The sequence below is a fragment of the Zerene cesonia genome, chromosome 16 (genome assembly GCF_012273895.1).
Source record: "Zerene cesonia ecotype Mississippi chromosome 16, Zerene_cesonia_1.1, whole genome shotgun sequence".
Taxonomy (NCBI): Eukaryota; Metazoa; Arthropoda; class Insecta; order Lepidoptera; family Pieridae; genus Zerene; species Zerene cesonia.
The window spans coordinates 1,167,642-1,187,024 of NC_052117.1; the positions used below are offsets into that span (position 1 = coordinate 1,167,642).

At 32.5% G+C, this 19,383-nt stretch overlaps 2 protein-coding genes across 3 annotated transcripts in view; one reads left to right on the forward strand and one right to left on the reverse strand.

The window, feature by feature from the left end:
* LOC119832975 (kinesin light chain) overlaps positions 1 to 14,607 on the reverse strand; it is a 46,895-nt gene extending 32,288 nt beyond the window's left edge. The window contains exon 1 of the mRNA XM_038356820.1: positions 14,515 to 14,607. The gene's annotated coding sequence lies outside the window, so the exon portion shown is untranslated. The remainder of the gene's footprint in view (positions 1 to 14,514) is intronic.
* Positions 14,608 to 15,130: 523 nt separating this feature from the next.
* On the forward strand, positions 15,131 to 18,958 carry LOC119832963 (thioredoxin, mitochondrial). Of its 2 annotated transcripts, none has more exons than XM_038356800.1 (4): positions 15,131 to 15,325; positions 16,791 to 16,931; positions 17,511 to 17,675; positions 18,796 to 18,958. In XM_038356800.1, the coding sequence occupies exons 2-4, from the start codon at positions 16,794 to 16,796 to the stop codon at positions 18,925 to 18,927; spliced, it is 435 nt and encodes a 144-aa protein (XP_038212728.1). In that variant the 5' UTR covers positions 15,131 to 15,325; positions 16,791 to 16,793; the 3' UTR covers positions 18,928 to 18,958. The 2 variants fall into 2 exon arrangements, with proteins under 2 accessions (XP_038212728.1, XP_038212729.1); XM_038356801.1 differs by lacking the exon at positions 15,131 to 15,325 and adding an exon at positions 15,346 to 15,742.
* Positions 18,959 to 19,383: the final 425 nt, after the last annotated feature.

Genomic DNA, 19,383 nt, shown 5'->3' on the forward strand with positions numbered 1-19,383 from the left:
TAAGGTCTGCAATGGACCTTATGCCTCTCCAAATGTTCATGGGCGGTGGTAGCGCCACCAGCTCCATTGCCGACTGTATCATTAAAAAAAAAAAAAAATTCGGTATGCCACTATCACTGCATACTTTAAATATCAATGTTTCGTAGAGGGAAGTCAATGTTTACAAACACTTTACAAGAGGTACAACTAAAACCTTAACGTTTATGTCGATTGTAGCGTAATATTGAAGACCAGTGAATTGATTTTATATTACTACTAGCTGCACCCGGCAAACGCTGTTCTGCCTTACTCTTATCGTTTAGTGGTATGAAAAATAGATGTTAGCCGATTCTCAGACCTACCCAATATGCTTACCAAATTTCAGAGGAATCGGTCAAGCCGTTTCGGAGGAGTATAGAGACTAACATTGTGACACGAGAATTTTATATATAAGATTACAGCATTAAAATGCACTTTATATGGCAATTTGCTGAGAGGCGGTCTATTGATGTTCAAATGTAATGATAGTCAATAAACAGAATAAATACTATTCTCTGTCAAGCGTGTGATAACATAAAGTGGCTGGTAAATGTCCTATTCATAATGTATCATAACTTCAAAATTTACGACTAAAACCTTCTTTAATTTAACCTTTCTTTAATGCAACTCGCGGCGTCACTCACGTGGTATCCGGATGAAAATTAGCTTAGCAACAAATCCCAATTCCATTAAATTTCAACGTCAAACACAAAAATAATAACGTCAATTGGTTGAAACTACACGAAATCATCGATACAAAGACAAAAAAAATACAGTCGAATAAACTATGTACTTTCTAACTAACATCTTCGTTTTTTGGACGGCGATTGAAAATCTCTAAAACTATTGAGAGCATATTTTAAAATACAGCAGAAGCTGCCAAAACGGATTTTACGTAAGACAAGGTCAGGATAATCAATACGAAAGACGCCAACACGTCTGCTGAACAAACACACTGTAAATTAAGCAAGCTGGCCGTTCAAAGGTAACCATAATACTAGGAATATTTAACAAAAATAACTACCTGGAAAGTTATGGAATTTAATACTATATGTACAAGTATATAGTAAGAATGTAACAGAATATAATGATTATATCACTTCAACTACATATCATTATATATATATAGTATAAAGCAGTCGCTTCCCACGTCTATCACGTAAAGCTAAACAACGGATTCAAAATAAAGGTTTATAGGTGTAGAATAACATCTATTAAACTACTACGAATTCAACGCGTGCGAAGCCGGGGGCAAAAGCTAGTATTATATAATACAGATTACAGGTCGGCCGCTGCAGATAGTCGCCCTTAGATTCGTTCGCTTTGTAATTTAAGCAGTTAAAATTAAGCAGTTGTAGGCTAACTGCTTGCTTAGATAAAATCGTCCTTTTTTTCTTTATAAGGCCCATATTATTATATAATATACAATATTCATTCAAAATATTCGTTCCGGGCAAAAGAACAATAAAAGATCTGCTTCTATACTTATGATACAATTCGGTACGTCGACACAAACCAACAAAGGAATTCACCATATAATTTTGTGTGTCATAGCGGGCAACTGAGCTAGTAGTTCACCTGACGGTAAGATCGGATCACCACGGCCCATGAATTGGATGAATGAATTGGAATTAGATGAGGAAAGGATTGACGACTTGAAAGAAGGAATAGAGCGGGAAGGGTGAAGCAAAAACGGGCCTCCGAACGATCGCCTATCGAACTTACGAATGATGACATAGCGATCGAAACCAGGGAAAAATACCGACCGAACGTTTTTGGGGAAAAACACTTTTCAACATTTACATAGAACATACGTTTGACCGCAATACGGCAAGGACTCTTATGTAACCTCAATGTGTCGAGAGGGGCAATATTTTTCATCCTCTCTGTCTTTTTAACACTATTCTCAATGTTCCCTAATGCTACATAGTTAAATATCCGAAACCGTTTATGGTTTTCCCTAGTAAATTTTAAGGGGTTTTTGACGTGGTTTCATTAATTTTTTTATGCGTTGAATCCATCTTCTCATCCAAGTAAGGTTGTAGTTCATGATTGACGATAAATAAAATTCTCAACTAAACGTACCAATAAAACATTTGTGATAAGAGAAAATTTTACAAGAACGTATTACAGTATGATTGTGATGAAGTGACAAAAATACGAAAAACCTTCCGCGCTTACGTTTCTTACTATTGGTTCTAGGTCATCAAGAGAGTTCAGAAAAGAAAAATCCATAAGCATATGCAATAATATAAGTAACGCAACATAGCACAGTTATGATTTCAATTGCAAATAGATTTTCCGTTAGGAGCGATACAAAAACGATTATTTTTTTGCTTAAAGTTCAACATATACTATTTCTTGAACATTTTGTTATGAACTTTGGTGGTGGCTCAATGGTTGAGACCTCGGATTTCATTCGAAAAATCGGGGATTGGAGACCTTGAAGCAAAGACAAGCGCATGGAATATATTGATTTTTCAATATATCTGCACATTATCTCCATGAATTTATAGTCATGAACACATTAGAAGAAATTGAGAAAACCGGCATATCCAAGAATAAAAACGACGACATGTGACATGCGCCGACGTTCTAAACCTTCACACGAGACGTATCTTCCTTGATGAGATCATATATTGGCTGACGATGAAGATGATGTTGATGACGATTGTTACATCCTAAAACCTTTGAATCAATGGTTGTCATCAATGAAGCCAAAGCGGCTGAATATGTATGAAATTATACAGAGAATAGATGAAATTAGAGTCACGCTATCGAAACTGCAGGCAATGAAACATCATAAACAAAATTGATCTCTAAATATATTTTTTTCACATGCATAAAAGCCAAGTGAATAATTTAGATTGCATAAATTTGTACGGTCATTTCAAACTCACGAACACATCCATTTTACTTTCGTGTAGAATTTTTAATGAGAAGAAAGTATTGGCAACCAACCGATCGGATAGTAGACAATAGATAATAGACACCGGGTCGAAGACAATGTATATTTGTAAAGAACCAGAGCTTTCCCTTGTAATTTATTGAGAGCAAAATTGTTTCGAGATAACAATGGTTAAGAATAATGATAGCAAAATATGCATAGCATCATTAATATATAAATTAGAACATATTTGAACAACTACACATTAATCATTTACTTTATAATATAAACCGGAAAAGTTTGTATGTTTTAGCGCGCTTATCTCAGGAACTACTGAACCCATTTCAAAATATCTTGTACCGTTGGATATACATATATACGTGATCTCTGAGTGCTGCAGATGTACCACGCGCTGAGTGTATATATGAACCACGGATAAAGTCGGGGTGGATCACATATCCCTGTTAATTACGTAAATATCTGTTATGTATAGGTGGCATTCAAGCAAGCATTCGCCTAACTCACAACTCTGATCCGAAATTGTGGAATGTTCCAGAGCATTATATTTTATTCGAAAGAGACACAGGACACAACACTATTCAGCTGCCATACATATTATACGGAGCAGATACTGGAATATATACTATTCTGAAACATGCAAATTAGTAAATACATACATAAAGATAATACATAAGAGGATATAATATGCCTGCCGTTACAATGAAGTGAAGTCCCGTGTCCCCTAGTTGGGTATGGGGCAGATGATGTACATCTGTTTCACTGATCGATTTTCTTTACGGACAAGTAGGTGTTCAACCTTCTGTGTCCTGCCAGACCGAGACGTTTTTTTTTTGTGCGTCCCCACCGGGAAATGAACCGAGGACCCGCTCACGCGTTAACCACTATACCAAGGAGGCGGTCCGTTACAATAGATTACGGGTATCTATCCGATTATTAAATACTGCGTGTTCGAGTCTTGTGAAACATATATCACCATCTTACTTTAGTTTGACAATTTTAATGGTGTTAATTCACTACAAAAATCGATAAAATTCCTCTATACTTATTTATTACGAATAACTTACAAAACACACACGGGTGCATGATAACAGACATAGAAAATTTACATAAGTCGAGTGTTGCTTTAATTACAAGTTGTCACGACATGTAAAAGGTTGATATGTAATTATATACTAGCTGTGACCCGCGGTTGAAACCGCGTAAGTCCGTATCCCGTAGAAATATCGGTATAAAAAGTGCCTATGTGTTATTTCAGTTGTCCAGCTATCTACGAAGCAAATTTCATTGCAATCGGTTCAGTAGTTTTTGCGTGAAAGAGTAACAGACGCACACATACATATGCATCCATCCTCACAATTTTTCGCATTTATAGTATTATTATTCGCCAATAGATGTCAGGAAGAGTCATAATAAATTGGGACTACTCAAACGCCTCCTATTTGTTAAAAAAAGTAAGTTTAAGTCGATAAAACACGAATAAAACACGAATATGACATTTTCTAAAAAAAAAAATCCTAGCTAGATCGATTTATCGCCCCCGAAACCCCCTATATACTAAATTTCATGAAAATCGTTGGAGCCGATTCCGAGATTCCAATTATATATATACAAGAATTGCTCGTTTAAAGATATAAGATAAGATATATATAGATATATATATACAAGAATTGCTCGTTTAAAGATATAAAATTTTTAATAATCAAGTCAAGGTAAAATAAAAATAAATCCAAATGGTTAAACACATATTTAAATTGAAAATTGAAATATACGTTTAGTTGCAATAAAATTTATCAAAAAAAAAAACATTTCATTTAACTCATTAAAATCAGTCAAAAACAACTTCAAGTAACTATATAAAATAAAAATATATTTCAAATATATCACAGCAAAATAAGTACATTTTTAACAATTAATAAATTGTTTTAAATTAAATTTAAAACAACTAATTAATATTATAATACAATGATAATTACCAACTCTATGTTGAATGCTTTACTTTTGCTTAATTCTGATTGAACAGCCTATGTAATTCACAGTGTGAATTTTACACACTTTTGATTAAAAATTGTATTAAATAGATTCGAAAAGATCCAGAGATTACACTAAAACGTCACGAACTCACTTTACACTTTACACTTTCACAATCACACTAACATTAAAAATGTGAAAGTTTGTTTGGATGTTTGTCCGTCAATCACACTGAAACTACTGAACGAACTTTGATGAAATTCAGTAAACAGCTGACAGGGAATGAGCTGACTTTGGTGATGGGATACTTTTTATCCTAATTAAATACTCCTTTGGAATAACAGGAATCTTGATATTCGGGCGGAGTCGGAACGAGCGCCTACTATAAGTATAGATTAAATAATAAGTCATCACTTCACAAGTCTTCATCTATGACTGTATATCAAACCTTTCCTAAACCAAGTGTTGTACAATCGGACCTAACTATTTATTGAAATTCATACAACCAGATTGATTCACAGTTCCATGATTCACGCTTTAGAAATTCACCCTATTTATTTTCACGTGCGGTTCAGACTAACTCAATTAGCTGCTTTCACAATCGCTTTTTGCTAAGATGATTTCTATGTAATGTACGCTACCCACCTATGAATTATGGGCACCTATCGGTGTAACGCTGTTCCCGAAGGAGGTTCTCAATTCGTTTTTTTCAAACTACAACTACAACATCCCTTATATAGAATAAAGAGTTCTAGGTATTATATATATTTTATGTTTTGGTTTTTTTACTCGTTTTGGTTTTATTTATCTATTGAAGCGTTATTGTGAGCGTTGTTACAAACCTTATAAGGTTTCACATCGCAAAGTATTTTGTAAAAAGTGTTTTTTTTCTATACTAATAATAAATAAATTATTTTTTTTTTTGGGTCATTCTCGATGTCAGCCAGAAAGGCTACTACATCTTAACACGGATGCGTTGGTGAACTGTGGGTTCACCCTGGTAGGAAAACGCTCAAAGGCGTCCCCCCTTGACGGGGACCACGAACCTCGGCTTAGGCTGTCGCATGAATGGAAGGGGCCGGAAGGGCCTTTTTACTAGTTAGCACACACGCTTAACACACGATTGACAAGACATGATATGCGGTAGCACCATCCTCACCTCGTCGGTGATCTTTTCTGTATAAAATAATTATTGTCCGATAAATCGTCTGTGTATACACCGCATATATTTCCCTACTAATCCTCACGTCAAAACGGCTGTACTGATTTCAAGGTTAAAAGCTACCTGTCTCCATTTAATTTTACATGAAAAGGTATAATCTGTATAAGGAATAGCTTTCCCATTAACGTAAATTGCAAATCCAGGCCGGACACCTAGTTAAACTAAGTGCAACAAATGAATGCCAAACTGCGAGAAATTCTCGCTCTGAAAATTTTGATAGCAGAATCATATCATCATCTGACATTCTTACCTACAAACTATAATTAACTACATATTTATCGCTCAAAAGCATGATAATCTCATTAATTTTAAGACGTCGACATAGCGAACAGTAGGTATGCGACTCTGCTGTGGAGAGAATGACTCTGTACATACTTACGAACAAATTTAGGTAGGTTGTCCATTTCCGATACAAATAAAAACCATGGTTTCCATTACAGCTGAAGACCATATTGAGAGAGAAAATTGGATAGTAACTAAGAAAAATAATCCAAAGCATTCTCTTATAAAAGTATAAAATATTTATACTACATATAATATTATGTAGCATCTATTATAATCTAGTTCGATGTCTGCTTGGAGTTTGCTAACGGTAGTTTGTGCTAATTAAGTTTCTAAGCTAAGTTAATTATCAATATTTCTAGCTATCTAGAAAAATCGTTGTTGGAATAATATTTTGTAGCAGGTAAATTCAATTTTACAGATACTCGCTCATTTACCTACATATGTATATGGATAGAATGTGCTGTAATCTAAAAGTCATGTATATTTTCTTTTTTTATGTTACGTTTTATTTTGCGTAGGTTAATTTATTCGTGTATAAATATAGTAAGCACTACGCTACTATGTAAGCTTAAATATGTAGCAAGGTCGAACTTGAGGCAGTATTTATGGTTATGATAAACTCGATTCCTAACGTTTTTTTTTTATTTCTACTAGACGTACTTTTGAACTGTCGTTAGATAGTTTTACTACCGGTTCGGAAAACACTTTAGACTTAAGCCCAAAGTGTATCCTAGTTAATGTCTCCAACTTTTTTACATATGTATCTCGCTAATCCCAAATAAAGTTAGTTGGTTTAACTTAGTACTCGGTAAGTTTAACAGTTAAATCGTAATGTTAGTCTGACTTGGAGCTTCAGTTAAGACTTCTGAAACTCTCGTAGGTGTTAACAAGAGGTAACTTTCCCGACATCAAACACGAATGAGTATTTTAATTAAAGCAACGCTTCCCTCGGTATAAGATCGGCTCAAAACCCATTAAAACGTCCCTTTTTTTACTAAAATGTGTTGTTAACAGCTAGTAGTGTGATTTTAATTAGTAATTATTTGTATTGTTGTTTCATGAACATTCAAAATTTTGAAAAAAAAAACACATCTATTAATGACGTTATTGTGTGACTTTTACGGCACGGCACGACACAGCCAATTCAAATCATGGATGGCACTACCGCTAAAACTCAACCAAATTTCTCGCCAGATCAGATTACTGCAATCATCTAAGAATCTTAATCATAATTCGTCATCAAACATAATAAAGAATCAGCAACGTTGGGATAGAAAGTGGTCACTGATCACGAGTCGTGTTACAATTTGTGAAATAATCGAGTAAAAGCAGCGATACATTGGTGCCCGATAAGTCTAACCATTGCAAATGAAATGGCTTTAAATTACATTCATTGTACCTTTTCCGAACTATGCCAATAAGCTCTGTGAACGTGTTTACTTTATTGTTGTAGAAAGGTTTTACGTACTACTTACTTGGACATTTTAGCAAGATTCAGTTAATAATTATTTATTGTTATACATATCATTAGTGATGATCTCTTGAGTTTAAAAGTATAAGAGAGAAAGTTTAGCATTCTTGTATTTGCTCCTTAACAGAGAAGTCGGCCGTGAAATATTTTACAGAGGGGTGGGGGGGGTGGAACATTTTAACTTTGATTGTGTGATTGATTGATCGTAATATTTAACAAATTTCTGATATGGTAGACGTAGAGTAATATATGGAAGCTCTAGCCTATCTATGTATAAAGTCTATCTATTTAGGTTATTATAAGAGTCCTTTTTCAAGCGTTAGATCAGTAGTTTGGGATAAATAAGAAAAAAAAAGTAGGTAGTAATTACACAGACCCCACATACATGATTTTAAAATTTTGTCCTCCAAAACCCACCCCTGACTCCCGCCCATGTATACGTTTATCATACCAACGCTAAATGTATCAGAGGTTTAGAAGTGCTGAATGTAACACCTATACAACTATAAAATTATGGAGTGAAGCGTTTTACTCACCTTGAAGCACTCTTCGGAAGTAACAAGTTTTTGCATAAAACGAGTAGGCAACTTAAGCGGATATAGCTATAAAAAATAACGTTAAGAAAGTTTCCGATGCGGTAAGAAGCGGAAATTTCAAGATACCCTACGGTTGGCGTTTTATTTAAGCCTCCGCTAGGCTTCCCAGTTAAATGCGACCGGATTATGCGGATATCAGTTGAGATGATATTCAGATACTACTGATACGCCCCGGCTTCGTCAGTATCTACATTCTATATCGATCAATGAAATTGCAGCTTCCAAATGGAGTAGGAATTTTTCCGTCAAGCATTTTTTCTGTGAAAACATTACAACAAAAACACAAATGTTTCCGCATTATAATATTGATTCAGATTAGTGTTTTAAAGGAGTTAAATACAAGATGCATGATATTTGTATTAAAAACATAAATTATATGAAATATGATGTCAAAATGGAGAAGAATGGAAGGTGCAGTTACAAGCAAAATCTCCTGAAACGATACGACTGAAATGTAGTCTGCATATTCGGCACCTTTTAAATTCTAACATTGGTATTTTCAAACATCCTTTCAATCATCACATAATGCAATCGTTTAAACATTGTCAACTGAAGTCAGTGAAGAAATAATAAGCTTATTATGTAAAAACAAATGACTCTACAGCAATTTTACCTAAGCTCTGTCGTTTCTATAACTCCCTTCTCAGACATATGTATAATCCCACTTATAACGACTAACGAGTGCTTATAAAAATAGAAAAAAAAAACAGTCCTGACATGGAATGATGTAAGGATTCTAACATATGTTGGATATGGGGATATCCCCATTCGCATACATTCAATTCCCTGCAAAAAAAAAGAGAGATATCACACAGTACATTTCGTCGTCAAAACTCAATCAGATAGATTGACGCATCACTCATTACCAGCTTATAATTTTTTTTTAATTCATTTAAAAACTACTTATTAAAAAAAATAATACTCATATATACATTCCCGTGTCCACAGCGGGCGTGTCTGCAGTCTATGGCACAAGGACAATAAACCAAAATGGCGGGCGGTTGCATGCAACAAAAAACCTAATTGCATCGTTGTCATAACACTTACAGTCCATTACCGACTTTACTGTTTTCAACGATGATAGTGTTAGATTTATATTTATCGTGTTAACTTTTTAAGGGGACATCCTGCAAAAGCATTTTGATTTGCATCGTTTTAAAAACATAAGATTAGCTCTGAAAATGTTCATGTATAATCTCGAATACTTCTTTATTGATTTTAGAACGTAATATTTTCGTGAAGCCAATGATTTAAGTGTAAGGAGTATAAGAAAATCACTTCGGTAATATTTTTATAGAGACACTTTCGTACTACATATATTAGTTAGCAGAGTTATTCATAGTGTCTTGTTAGAGCAGTAATAAAATAGTATATGGGAGAAGAGTCATCATTCAAAATATGAAATTTCCTCAAAAACAAGACTTCATTATATAGTTCTGTTATAAATGCTATTTTACTAAACCAGTTTATTCAGAAGTATTTTAAAATATTTTATACCCACAGTTACTTAGTATATTCAAACAAAATAAAAGAGATTCAGAACCAATCGTTACCTTGTGGGTAATAATGGCATTAACGTCAACAGAGTTAAATAAATAAAAAATCAAGAACTTTAATTTATATTTAAACATATACAACCTTATTTTCCTGTTATTATCCAATAAAATAATATTATTAAAATGTCTTTATCTAATAATGTATCACTTTTAATGCGTGCTTATGTTTACTTAGAGTGTACATAAAGATAGTGAACATAAAATAATGAGAGAACTCTAAAGACGAATCCAACGACACCTGTCAATCTCACGACGACAAGCCAAACCGTGCCAAAAAAAAAATCAATCAAAATCTCCAAAAACAACCCCTGTAACAACAACTGTAACAACCCATCCACTACCTTCAAAATGAAAAGCTACCAACATTACAAATGTGAATGACCGTAGATAGGAAACTATTTGGAAAAATAACTTAAAAAAAAAAAGAAGCAGGTACGCGACGAGATGCAATGATACAAAAAAAACGAGTGCACTGGATACATAAATAGCGCAGACACGTCTGCCCGCATACCGGTGTAATTTATCAATAACATTCATATCTCTCTATACACTTGAAACTTTTAGAAACGTTCAAAACATAACAGTTGTTAGATATCAAATTGTGCTATTTTCACACGTGAAAATGGCGGTTTTACGGCGTCCCTTTAACGTTTCTAAACATTGAAATTAGGTTTAAGAAAATCATCGTTATATGTGAACAAACGATATTACGAACAGCATAAAAGTCACATCAATTTTATATGGTGGGTCTATAACGAGGAAGGTCACCGGATCATCAAGATGACATAATATAAACGTGGTTTATACAATATATACTATATAAATTGCATGCAAAATGAGAAATATCAACGCAAAAAATCGTGTTGTATTGTGATGCATGATGCATCACACGCGTCTGAAGGCTAAAACTTCTATTAAATTCATGTAAAATCCGTCTTCGTGGAATCGGGAATTGCCCCACGCTACAAGTGGAAGAAGAAATTCCTGCCTACAAAATAAATACGCTAGCGCACATTGTAGTGATTAAACCATAGACAACATGATTATTTGTTTAAAAATGCCTTTGAAATTATTTAAAAATAATACTGTGACATCTACAAGTACACTGACTAAAGCCTTTATAGACCTTTACCAATCAAATGCAACGCTACACTTGAAAATTGAACTTATTTTGACTTATTGAAGCGTTGAATGAATTTGTTCGAGACTGGCAAAAAGCGGTACGCGAAGTTAAAAATACTTCGCAGCTTGATAGAATTCGATATTCATCCGCGAACGTTTGTAATAGCTGGCAGGTGCATTGCGACCTCCTTATGTGGCAAATGATTCGTCATGCTGCCGTCGTTTTTACGTTTTAACTTTTTTGGAACGCATTTTATATACATTTATTTCTTGAACGTGATATGACACCTTTATTTCTTGAACGAGAAAATAAACCATTAATTGTACATAGTTAGGTAATTACATACATCTACAATATTTTCTTTCATTTCGAAGACATAAACATATTATATTAGAATATTGTAAAAACGTATTAAAAGAACCGGTCGCGGGACTTTTAAAACGAAATCGAAATCGCGATTCAAATGCGACACATCTCAATAATCTTAATTTACTAAGATTTTCACGTAAATTTATATTGGAGAACTTTCTTCACTGCTATGAGAGCATTTCGCCAATGCTTTGTATTAACCATAATATGGCACTCGCACTGAACTAAAAATAAGAGACAATTTCACAAACCATTCCGCTGAAACGGATGTCTGTATTTTTACAAAGCAATTCCATCATTATCGGAGACAAACCGACGACAGTAATCGAGTGTAACATTGAGTCATGCACGACCGTGACCTCGGCTGGACAGCAGTGAGCAAACGGGTTCCAGCGCCGCATCGCTTCATTGTTGGCGATCCTATTCCTTCGACAATCATATATATAGTATCTTACTAGCTGGAATACCGCGGTATTACTCGCGATGTATCCGGGTATATAGTAGCTAACTATGAACTATAACTACAGATTATCTATCTTCATACCAAAATTCATACATATCTAAGGTTAATCCTATCTATCTATAATAATCTCACTGTATAATTAGTAACTCCAGTGGAGGTGAAAATGTTTGCCCTTCTAAAAGTAATACTGGACCAATTTGTTCGAAACAGTATTAAAACTTAGCCCACAACAGAAGGAGATGGATACTGCATACTGCATATATATACACACTGCAACTACAATCTATAATTAAGCGATTCTTTGGGATAACTACAATTTATGTATTTAATTAGAATTTTTGTCCACTGTCAACATAAACCTTCATTTAAGGTTTAATGTTATATCTCTGTACTAAAACAGGACAAAAGTAAGGAAAATCATTGATCGTTCTCAATAGAAGCAAATTTTAGAGAAGCTAACAATGCACAAGCTAATAGTTGCAACAGTCACCTACTAACCTATGTTAAGCCAATATATAAATTATGATTTAACTTTTATAGTAAACAAGAAACATTCAACATTTTCATACACATCACATATTGGACAGTGTTTAATACTTCACAACTCAATAGAATAAAGCTCACATTGATATGCTTTTCTGCTTTTGAGTTCAAGCAAAAAAAAAAACCCCCATATTAACCACCAAAAACTATAATAATCTTAGCAACACTATACATATAATACCAGTTGCAGAAGCCTTAATGTCTACTATACTATGTAATGTATATTACATCATATTATGATATCATGTAAGTCTGACACAATCATCAGCAATTAGCTATCTTTGTAACAGATAAAAAAAAAATATTTTTAAGTTATTTTTTAATGTAATAATCGGCAAAGGAGCTGGTGGATGATGGTATGTGACAAGCACCACCACTAAATATTTTCCAAACTATACACCTGTGCAAGTGGATTGCCAAATGTACTAGATAAGGAATAAGGAAAGGTTGATGGAGGAAAGAAAGAAAAGGGAAGTGTAAGGAAAAGGATATGGGAATAACTTATGAGTTCTTACAAAACTTATAAGTTTAAAGCAAACATTATCTGGTCCTTTATTAGTGGATTCCAACCACTATTTTGTAAGACTTGTACTAAATATAAGAATATATGTAACAACTCTGCATGTTTGTGTGTGCTGGATGTTTGATTATTTTAGAATAAATCAAAATATAAGAAAGTACATCGCCCCTCCACTATTCAAATTAAGGTGTAAATAAATAACAGACCTGAGCTTATTACAATGTGTAAACTGTAATGGCAAGAATGATCCAGTTGATAAATGAATAAATATTGCCTAATACATTGCCTAAGTTTTTTATAAAATCGATATCATTCAGACACATTCTAGTCATCTTCTCTCTCCTTCAACCTCATGGAGCGCATTAATATTATATATATTTGTTATCAGTAATATTAATATATTACAAATACAAAGTTTCTAATAATGTAAGAATGTTTGTTACTCTTTCATACAAGACCCCTCTTGGGATCTATATGAAATTTGGTACAGAGTTAAACTATATCATGTTCACACATAGGCAACATTTTAAGCAGGTATCAAACAAGTGATGTGAGAGAGGGCAGGTTCCAGCTATATAGTCAAGTTATAGAATGTCCATTACTAATGCAACTTACACTGGGTAACAATATCAAACTCTGAGCCATATTCTTTGTATAAAACACATTTTAATAAGGAGGCCATGTACAATAAACTAATTATTGTAATCTGTTGATTTTGGATCGGAATCTAATACTGAAACAGTAATCTGTCTCTATGTTATGTAGATAAATACAGACAGAAATAGACAACATTACAGAAATATTTTTAAATGCACATACAAAATTAAAATTCCATAATTTTTTTGTATAAAATCTGAATTGGTACAAGATATCCTACTATAATCGATGTAGCGCCTAGCAAGCAGAATGATATTAAAATGCATAAACCTGCATATCCTATCCTCATAAATAAAATCATCGTAATCATGAACATGCAAGTTGATAAAATTCAAATTATATCTTTAGATTACAGAGTTCAGATATCCTTGATCTATTATTCATTCAGAATTCGGTCAAAAGTTCTATAATATTCGAAATAAAGGTCAATGACTGAAAAACAATAAGTTCAGGCCTTTCGTTTTGAGGTCTACATTAGAAGGACAGTCGATTAGTCATCGTAAATTTAGCCTAAACAAGTCGGCAAATTCGCGTCGATTATTTCAGTTTTCACGTACATTAATAGCAGGGACGCTTTCCCTAATATTTACTGAAACGTTAGGGCAAATTTATGAAGAACTATATCAAAGATAAAGAAAAAACGTCTCAGATGACTGGCGCAGACAGTAAAATGGCGTTATAAATTGACGGTTATATGTACTTTTAACACTGGTAAAACATCACTTTGCAATGTAACATGTACACAAATTAGTAATTGATACTATTATTTATAAAAGTATGGAGTATTATAGAAATAAAACTAATTTTAAACTTACCTTTCTATAAAATTTTGACAGTACACAGCACTATGGAATCACTGTTACATCAGTACTGATAACATTAAGAAAAAAATAACAACGACATGCCATCCACAGATTAAAAACATTTGTTTTATTATGTTGTCTCCCTGCTTTTTATGAAAGTGATGTTTTATTTTTAAATCGAATTTCTCTCTATATTAATAAAATAATTTTTATTATTTGTGTAAAGAATTAAATGTTCATCATTTTAACGAATACAAATCCTAAAATAACATGTAGATAAAGCTATTTTATAACAGAATTTTGTACTTATTATATTCTACATACAGTATTGTACAACGTGGTTATATCTTTTTCGTATTTTATTCTCATTGTTCATAACTAAATCGTGCAATAGCAAGGCGAATAAGTAACACGCATATATATAAACTATGTACTCGCTATTCAACTTGAGATTCACGTATTCGCTTTAAGAGTGATTTTTTAAGAGTACAATTTACTACATTTATACGAAAAATATAGTATTATCTGCAAAGAATAAAATGTACTATTATCTGTCACTTGAACACGACAATATTTTGTCACATAGATTTATTTATCTATAATAAGACATATGTATTATGTCACAAGCGCAATTTAATATTTGACGTCCCGTATTTGAACTTTGATTTCCTTCATATTTAGTTTGATATTGTTTTCATTTAAGTGTACATAAACGTACTAAATAAAATTTTTAAGTTTACTATTTGCGTGTATACCAGACAAAGTAAATTTAATAAGAAATTAATGTGTTCAAGTGTGTTTAATCGTCCAGGAAAGAATAATAGTAATAAGTTTACTTTGTACTGCATGAATATCAATAGATTTGTAATCCGTTAACGTTCATCATTTCATACTAATATGTCTTATTTTGGCGTGGGCGTATATTTCTTGTCTGTTATTTGGCTTGTAGCTATATTTTTTTGCTGGGTATCTGTGCGAACCGGTCATTACGTTGGTAAAGTTGCAGTAGTTTTTGCCATAATTCTAACGATTATTTTGGTATCTTTGCCTAGGGCAGATGATATTGAGTCATCGGTTGCCAATTTTTATGACAGAACTTATATTCCTCGTTATGCTATTCTAACATTCCTAGTATTAAGTGTTATTTTGGGTTCTGTGTATTGTTTTATTCATGTGTGCTTAACTCCTGTGGAAACTCGAAAGATAAAGAAATTCGGTTTGGTAAACTAAACACGTAGTGGTGAGTTATCGTTATTTATAAAACTGAACTTACAAATATGTACCAATATTTTTAGTTACAGTAAGAATTGCTGAATATTTCATACAATTTAAAATTTGTAAAAATTTATGTCTAAGGATTTAATGTCTAGTTTTTATTTATTCTATATTTAGATTCATGTAGTACTTTTTATTACTTAAAAAATAATTTATTATTAAAAAGTTGGAAAAAATGTTAACACTGTATTTTGCTTCTTTAAATCTTTGTTAAATAATAAGTCAACAACATAAAAATTTTAATTAAGTATTATAATTATTCCACTAAGTACTGAGACAGCTCTAATTTCTGATTTTCTTATCATTATTTACTCACAAGATTATATAGTCTTGTATGATAAAACAATCATCAGGTAGTCTGTATGGGTCTAGCATTAAATATCCAACTTTTTTAATCTATGTAATATAATTATCATGAGATATTTTTTCTAATTATCATAAGATAATAATATTTCAACATCTTGGTGTGGCTTAGTGTAAAATTATAAAAATAAAAAACTTTTCTTTTGGGTATGTAAGATTTATGTAACTTTAATAGACTTTGTAAGTGTTATTTATCACAATATAATACTTTAATATGCTATATAATAATGTAAACAAGTAAAACAAATAATGTACATAGTAATATTGCATGCAGTAGCATATCTTAATCTTCATCAATGTTACATAAATCTTTTAATTATAAGGACCTATAAGTTTTCCACAAACCGCTTTCACCTCAATCTCCATAAAGGAAAAGTTAGACAGATAGTCTTGGGATATTCCCAACATGTTTCCTTGTTTCATGAATTTCTTCTACTCCTTTGATTTCATATGCCTAAGGGACACCTCATGCAATACATTAAGATAACAACCAACTTAACCAATATGAAACATTATTCCGTTTATTAAAATATCGTATCAATGGAATGTGCTCTTTATGGAATATAAATTTTCAATTTTAATGCTTCATCAATGTGAATTTTTACTGTGTTCATTTTTTATTTGGTAATATTGAAATGTGATTGTTTCAGACAATGTGCAGTGCCATGTGTCAAGGTTTAAAGTCGCCAGTCAGGAGGCTAGCCAACTTGAGGAGAGCAAAGCATATATCAACGTCAATAGTGCACAATGAAACCATACTCGTTAAGAACAATGATGATTTTGTTAATAAGGTATGTGTTTATAAATATGTTCTGTAATGGTTAATATGTATGGCAAATGATATAGTTTAAAGTCACGGAAAACATTATAATATTCTAAGCTAAGTACATAAAAATTATGCATAATTAATACATAGTATAAAACAAAGTCACTTTCTCTGTCCCTATGTCTCTATGTATGCTTAAATCTTTAAACTACGTAACGGATTTTGATGGGGTTCTTTTCAATAGATAGAGTGGTTCAAGAGGAAGGTTCATATGTATAATATCTATTAAATTACTCCAAATTTAACGCATGCGAAGCCGCGGGCAAAAGCTAGTAATACATATAGTTTTAAAAGCTAACAAACAAGCTTCAATGTTAGAAAGAATTAAATTATCTCACTTGCTCTTATAGAAAACATACACAAGGATATTATTTAAGACAGGTCATAATAGAATAACATACTGTTTTATAATATGTATTAGTCAATAAATCTTATTAATAGATCAATAAATTATTGAAACTTTTAATTAATATAACTATCATTAGCAGAGTTATATTAGTATTATAGTGATTCTAATTTTAAATAATTAATATTTAATTTTCAGGTAATGAACAATGATAAGCCAGTAATCGTAAATTTCCATGCAGAGTGGTGTGAGCCCTGTAAGATCCTAACTCCGAAGCTAAAAGAACTAATTGAACCCTTAAATAACCTAGATCTTGCTATTGTTGATGTGGAGGAAAATGCTGACCTTGTGCATACATTTGAAGTAAGTATTTATATATATATGTCACCGTAAGATTGTAAACATCGTTATATTACAATCTATCTAGTAAGATTGTAAACTATCGATAGATTGTGGTCCGTATCATTATGATTGCAATTTAACGCATCATTTTTCGCTTGATTGTAATGTATCGATGGGAAGCGGTCAAATTGTGAACCGGTGTAGGACGGAATGCAACTCGCGCTCTGATTGGTTGAACGGTATTTGCCCCCGCCACCCCGGTCACACGCCATATTTGTTTGTTATTTCGTTGGTTGTCGAATGTAAACAACTATGTTTTTGTGATTATAAATTGATTTTGTCTTGAAAATAACTTATATCTTTCGAATAAAATGCGGCCTGCTTGTAAAGTAGTTAATGGAAGACCAAGATATCCGCAAAGCCAAGGAAGGAACGATCAAATCAAGACGTAAAAAATATGATTAGGTTAGGTTAGGTTAGGTTATCTATTTCATTTCTAACTCTACGGGGACATAGAACGGTTGGTCGTGATTGGTCGCTCTTACAATGAAACCGACTAATCAGGAAGAACTTGCAGACAGTTGATAATTTGACGCGGGACAGATTGTAATTTAACGGTTTCACTTCGGTAGATTACAATATAGCGAAGAATAATGAGTCAAATTGCAATCATAATGATACGGTTCACAATCTATCGATACTTTACAATCTCGCTAGATAGATTGTAATCTAACGATCTTTACAATCTAACGGTGACATATATAAATCAGGCAAGGCAAGCCAGCCATACGAGATTTTTACCAAAAAAAAACTTAAGTGATGTTTGTTATTTGCTTGAATTCATGGATTCCACTGTTTGTTATTTGTTTGAAGTAACGGATTACACTTGTTCCATTTCAAAAATTCTATCGCCATTGAATATTGAGAATATTATAAACAATTATGCATTTTTTTTCACTTGTTTTAATAAAGCGAGGCGGGCTTTCACCATATGAAATTATTTTACACCCGTTAAAAAAATATGCTCTAAAAATTTGTGTGAGCTCTCATAAAAATTCATCCAAATAGCTGTCAAATTGTTTACACAGACGCATGTTGCATATTGGTTGTACGTAAAAACATAAAATGTTTCTGATTTCAGGTAAAAGCTGTGCCAGCGGTTATAGCGGTCAAAAACGGTTTAATAGTGGACAAATTTATTGGACTAGTTGATGCGGACATGATTAATAGTCTAATAGACCGGATGTCCGGTAAAAAGAAAGACGAAGCGTAACTTCCGGAAGTTGTCTATGCTATCAGGATTGCCATTAAAAATATATTTTGTTATTTTTTTATCGTGTAAAGTGTAAATAATATGAAGCTTTATAGCGTGAATGGCTGCTTTATTATTTTAAACGCGAATCGATGTTGATGATTTTGTATTGTAAAATGAAAAAATTAGATACCAATTTATGTTGCCAGAGTTTAAGTAGATTAATATTAAGTAATGTTATAGAAACACATCTTTGACTGCTTTACTGAAATTTATAAACTCAATTAATTATAATGTTTTATATAGTTTTTAATTTACCTCAACCTATAAAAGTATAGTATCTATTTACTAGCAATGTAAGTCGTAATAACGAAAAAATTATGGGTACATAATACTGTATAAATAAAAATCAAGATCTATTTTATCGTAAATATTCAATACAATTTAATAGGTTTTCTACCAATGGCTTAAAACAAA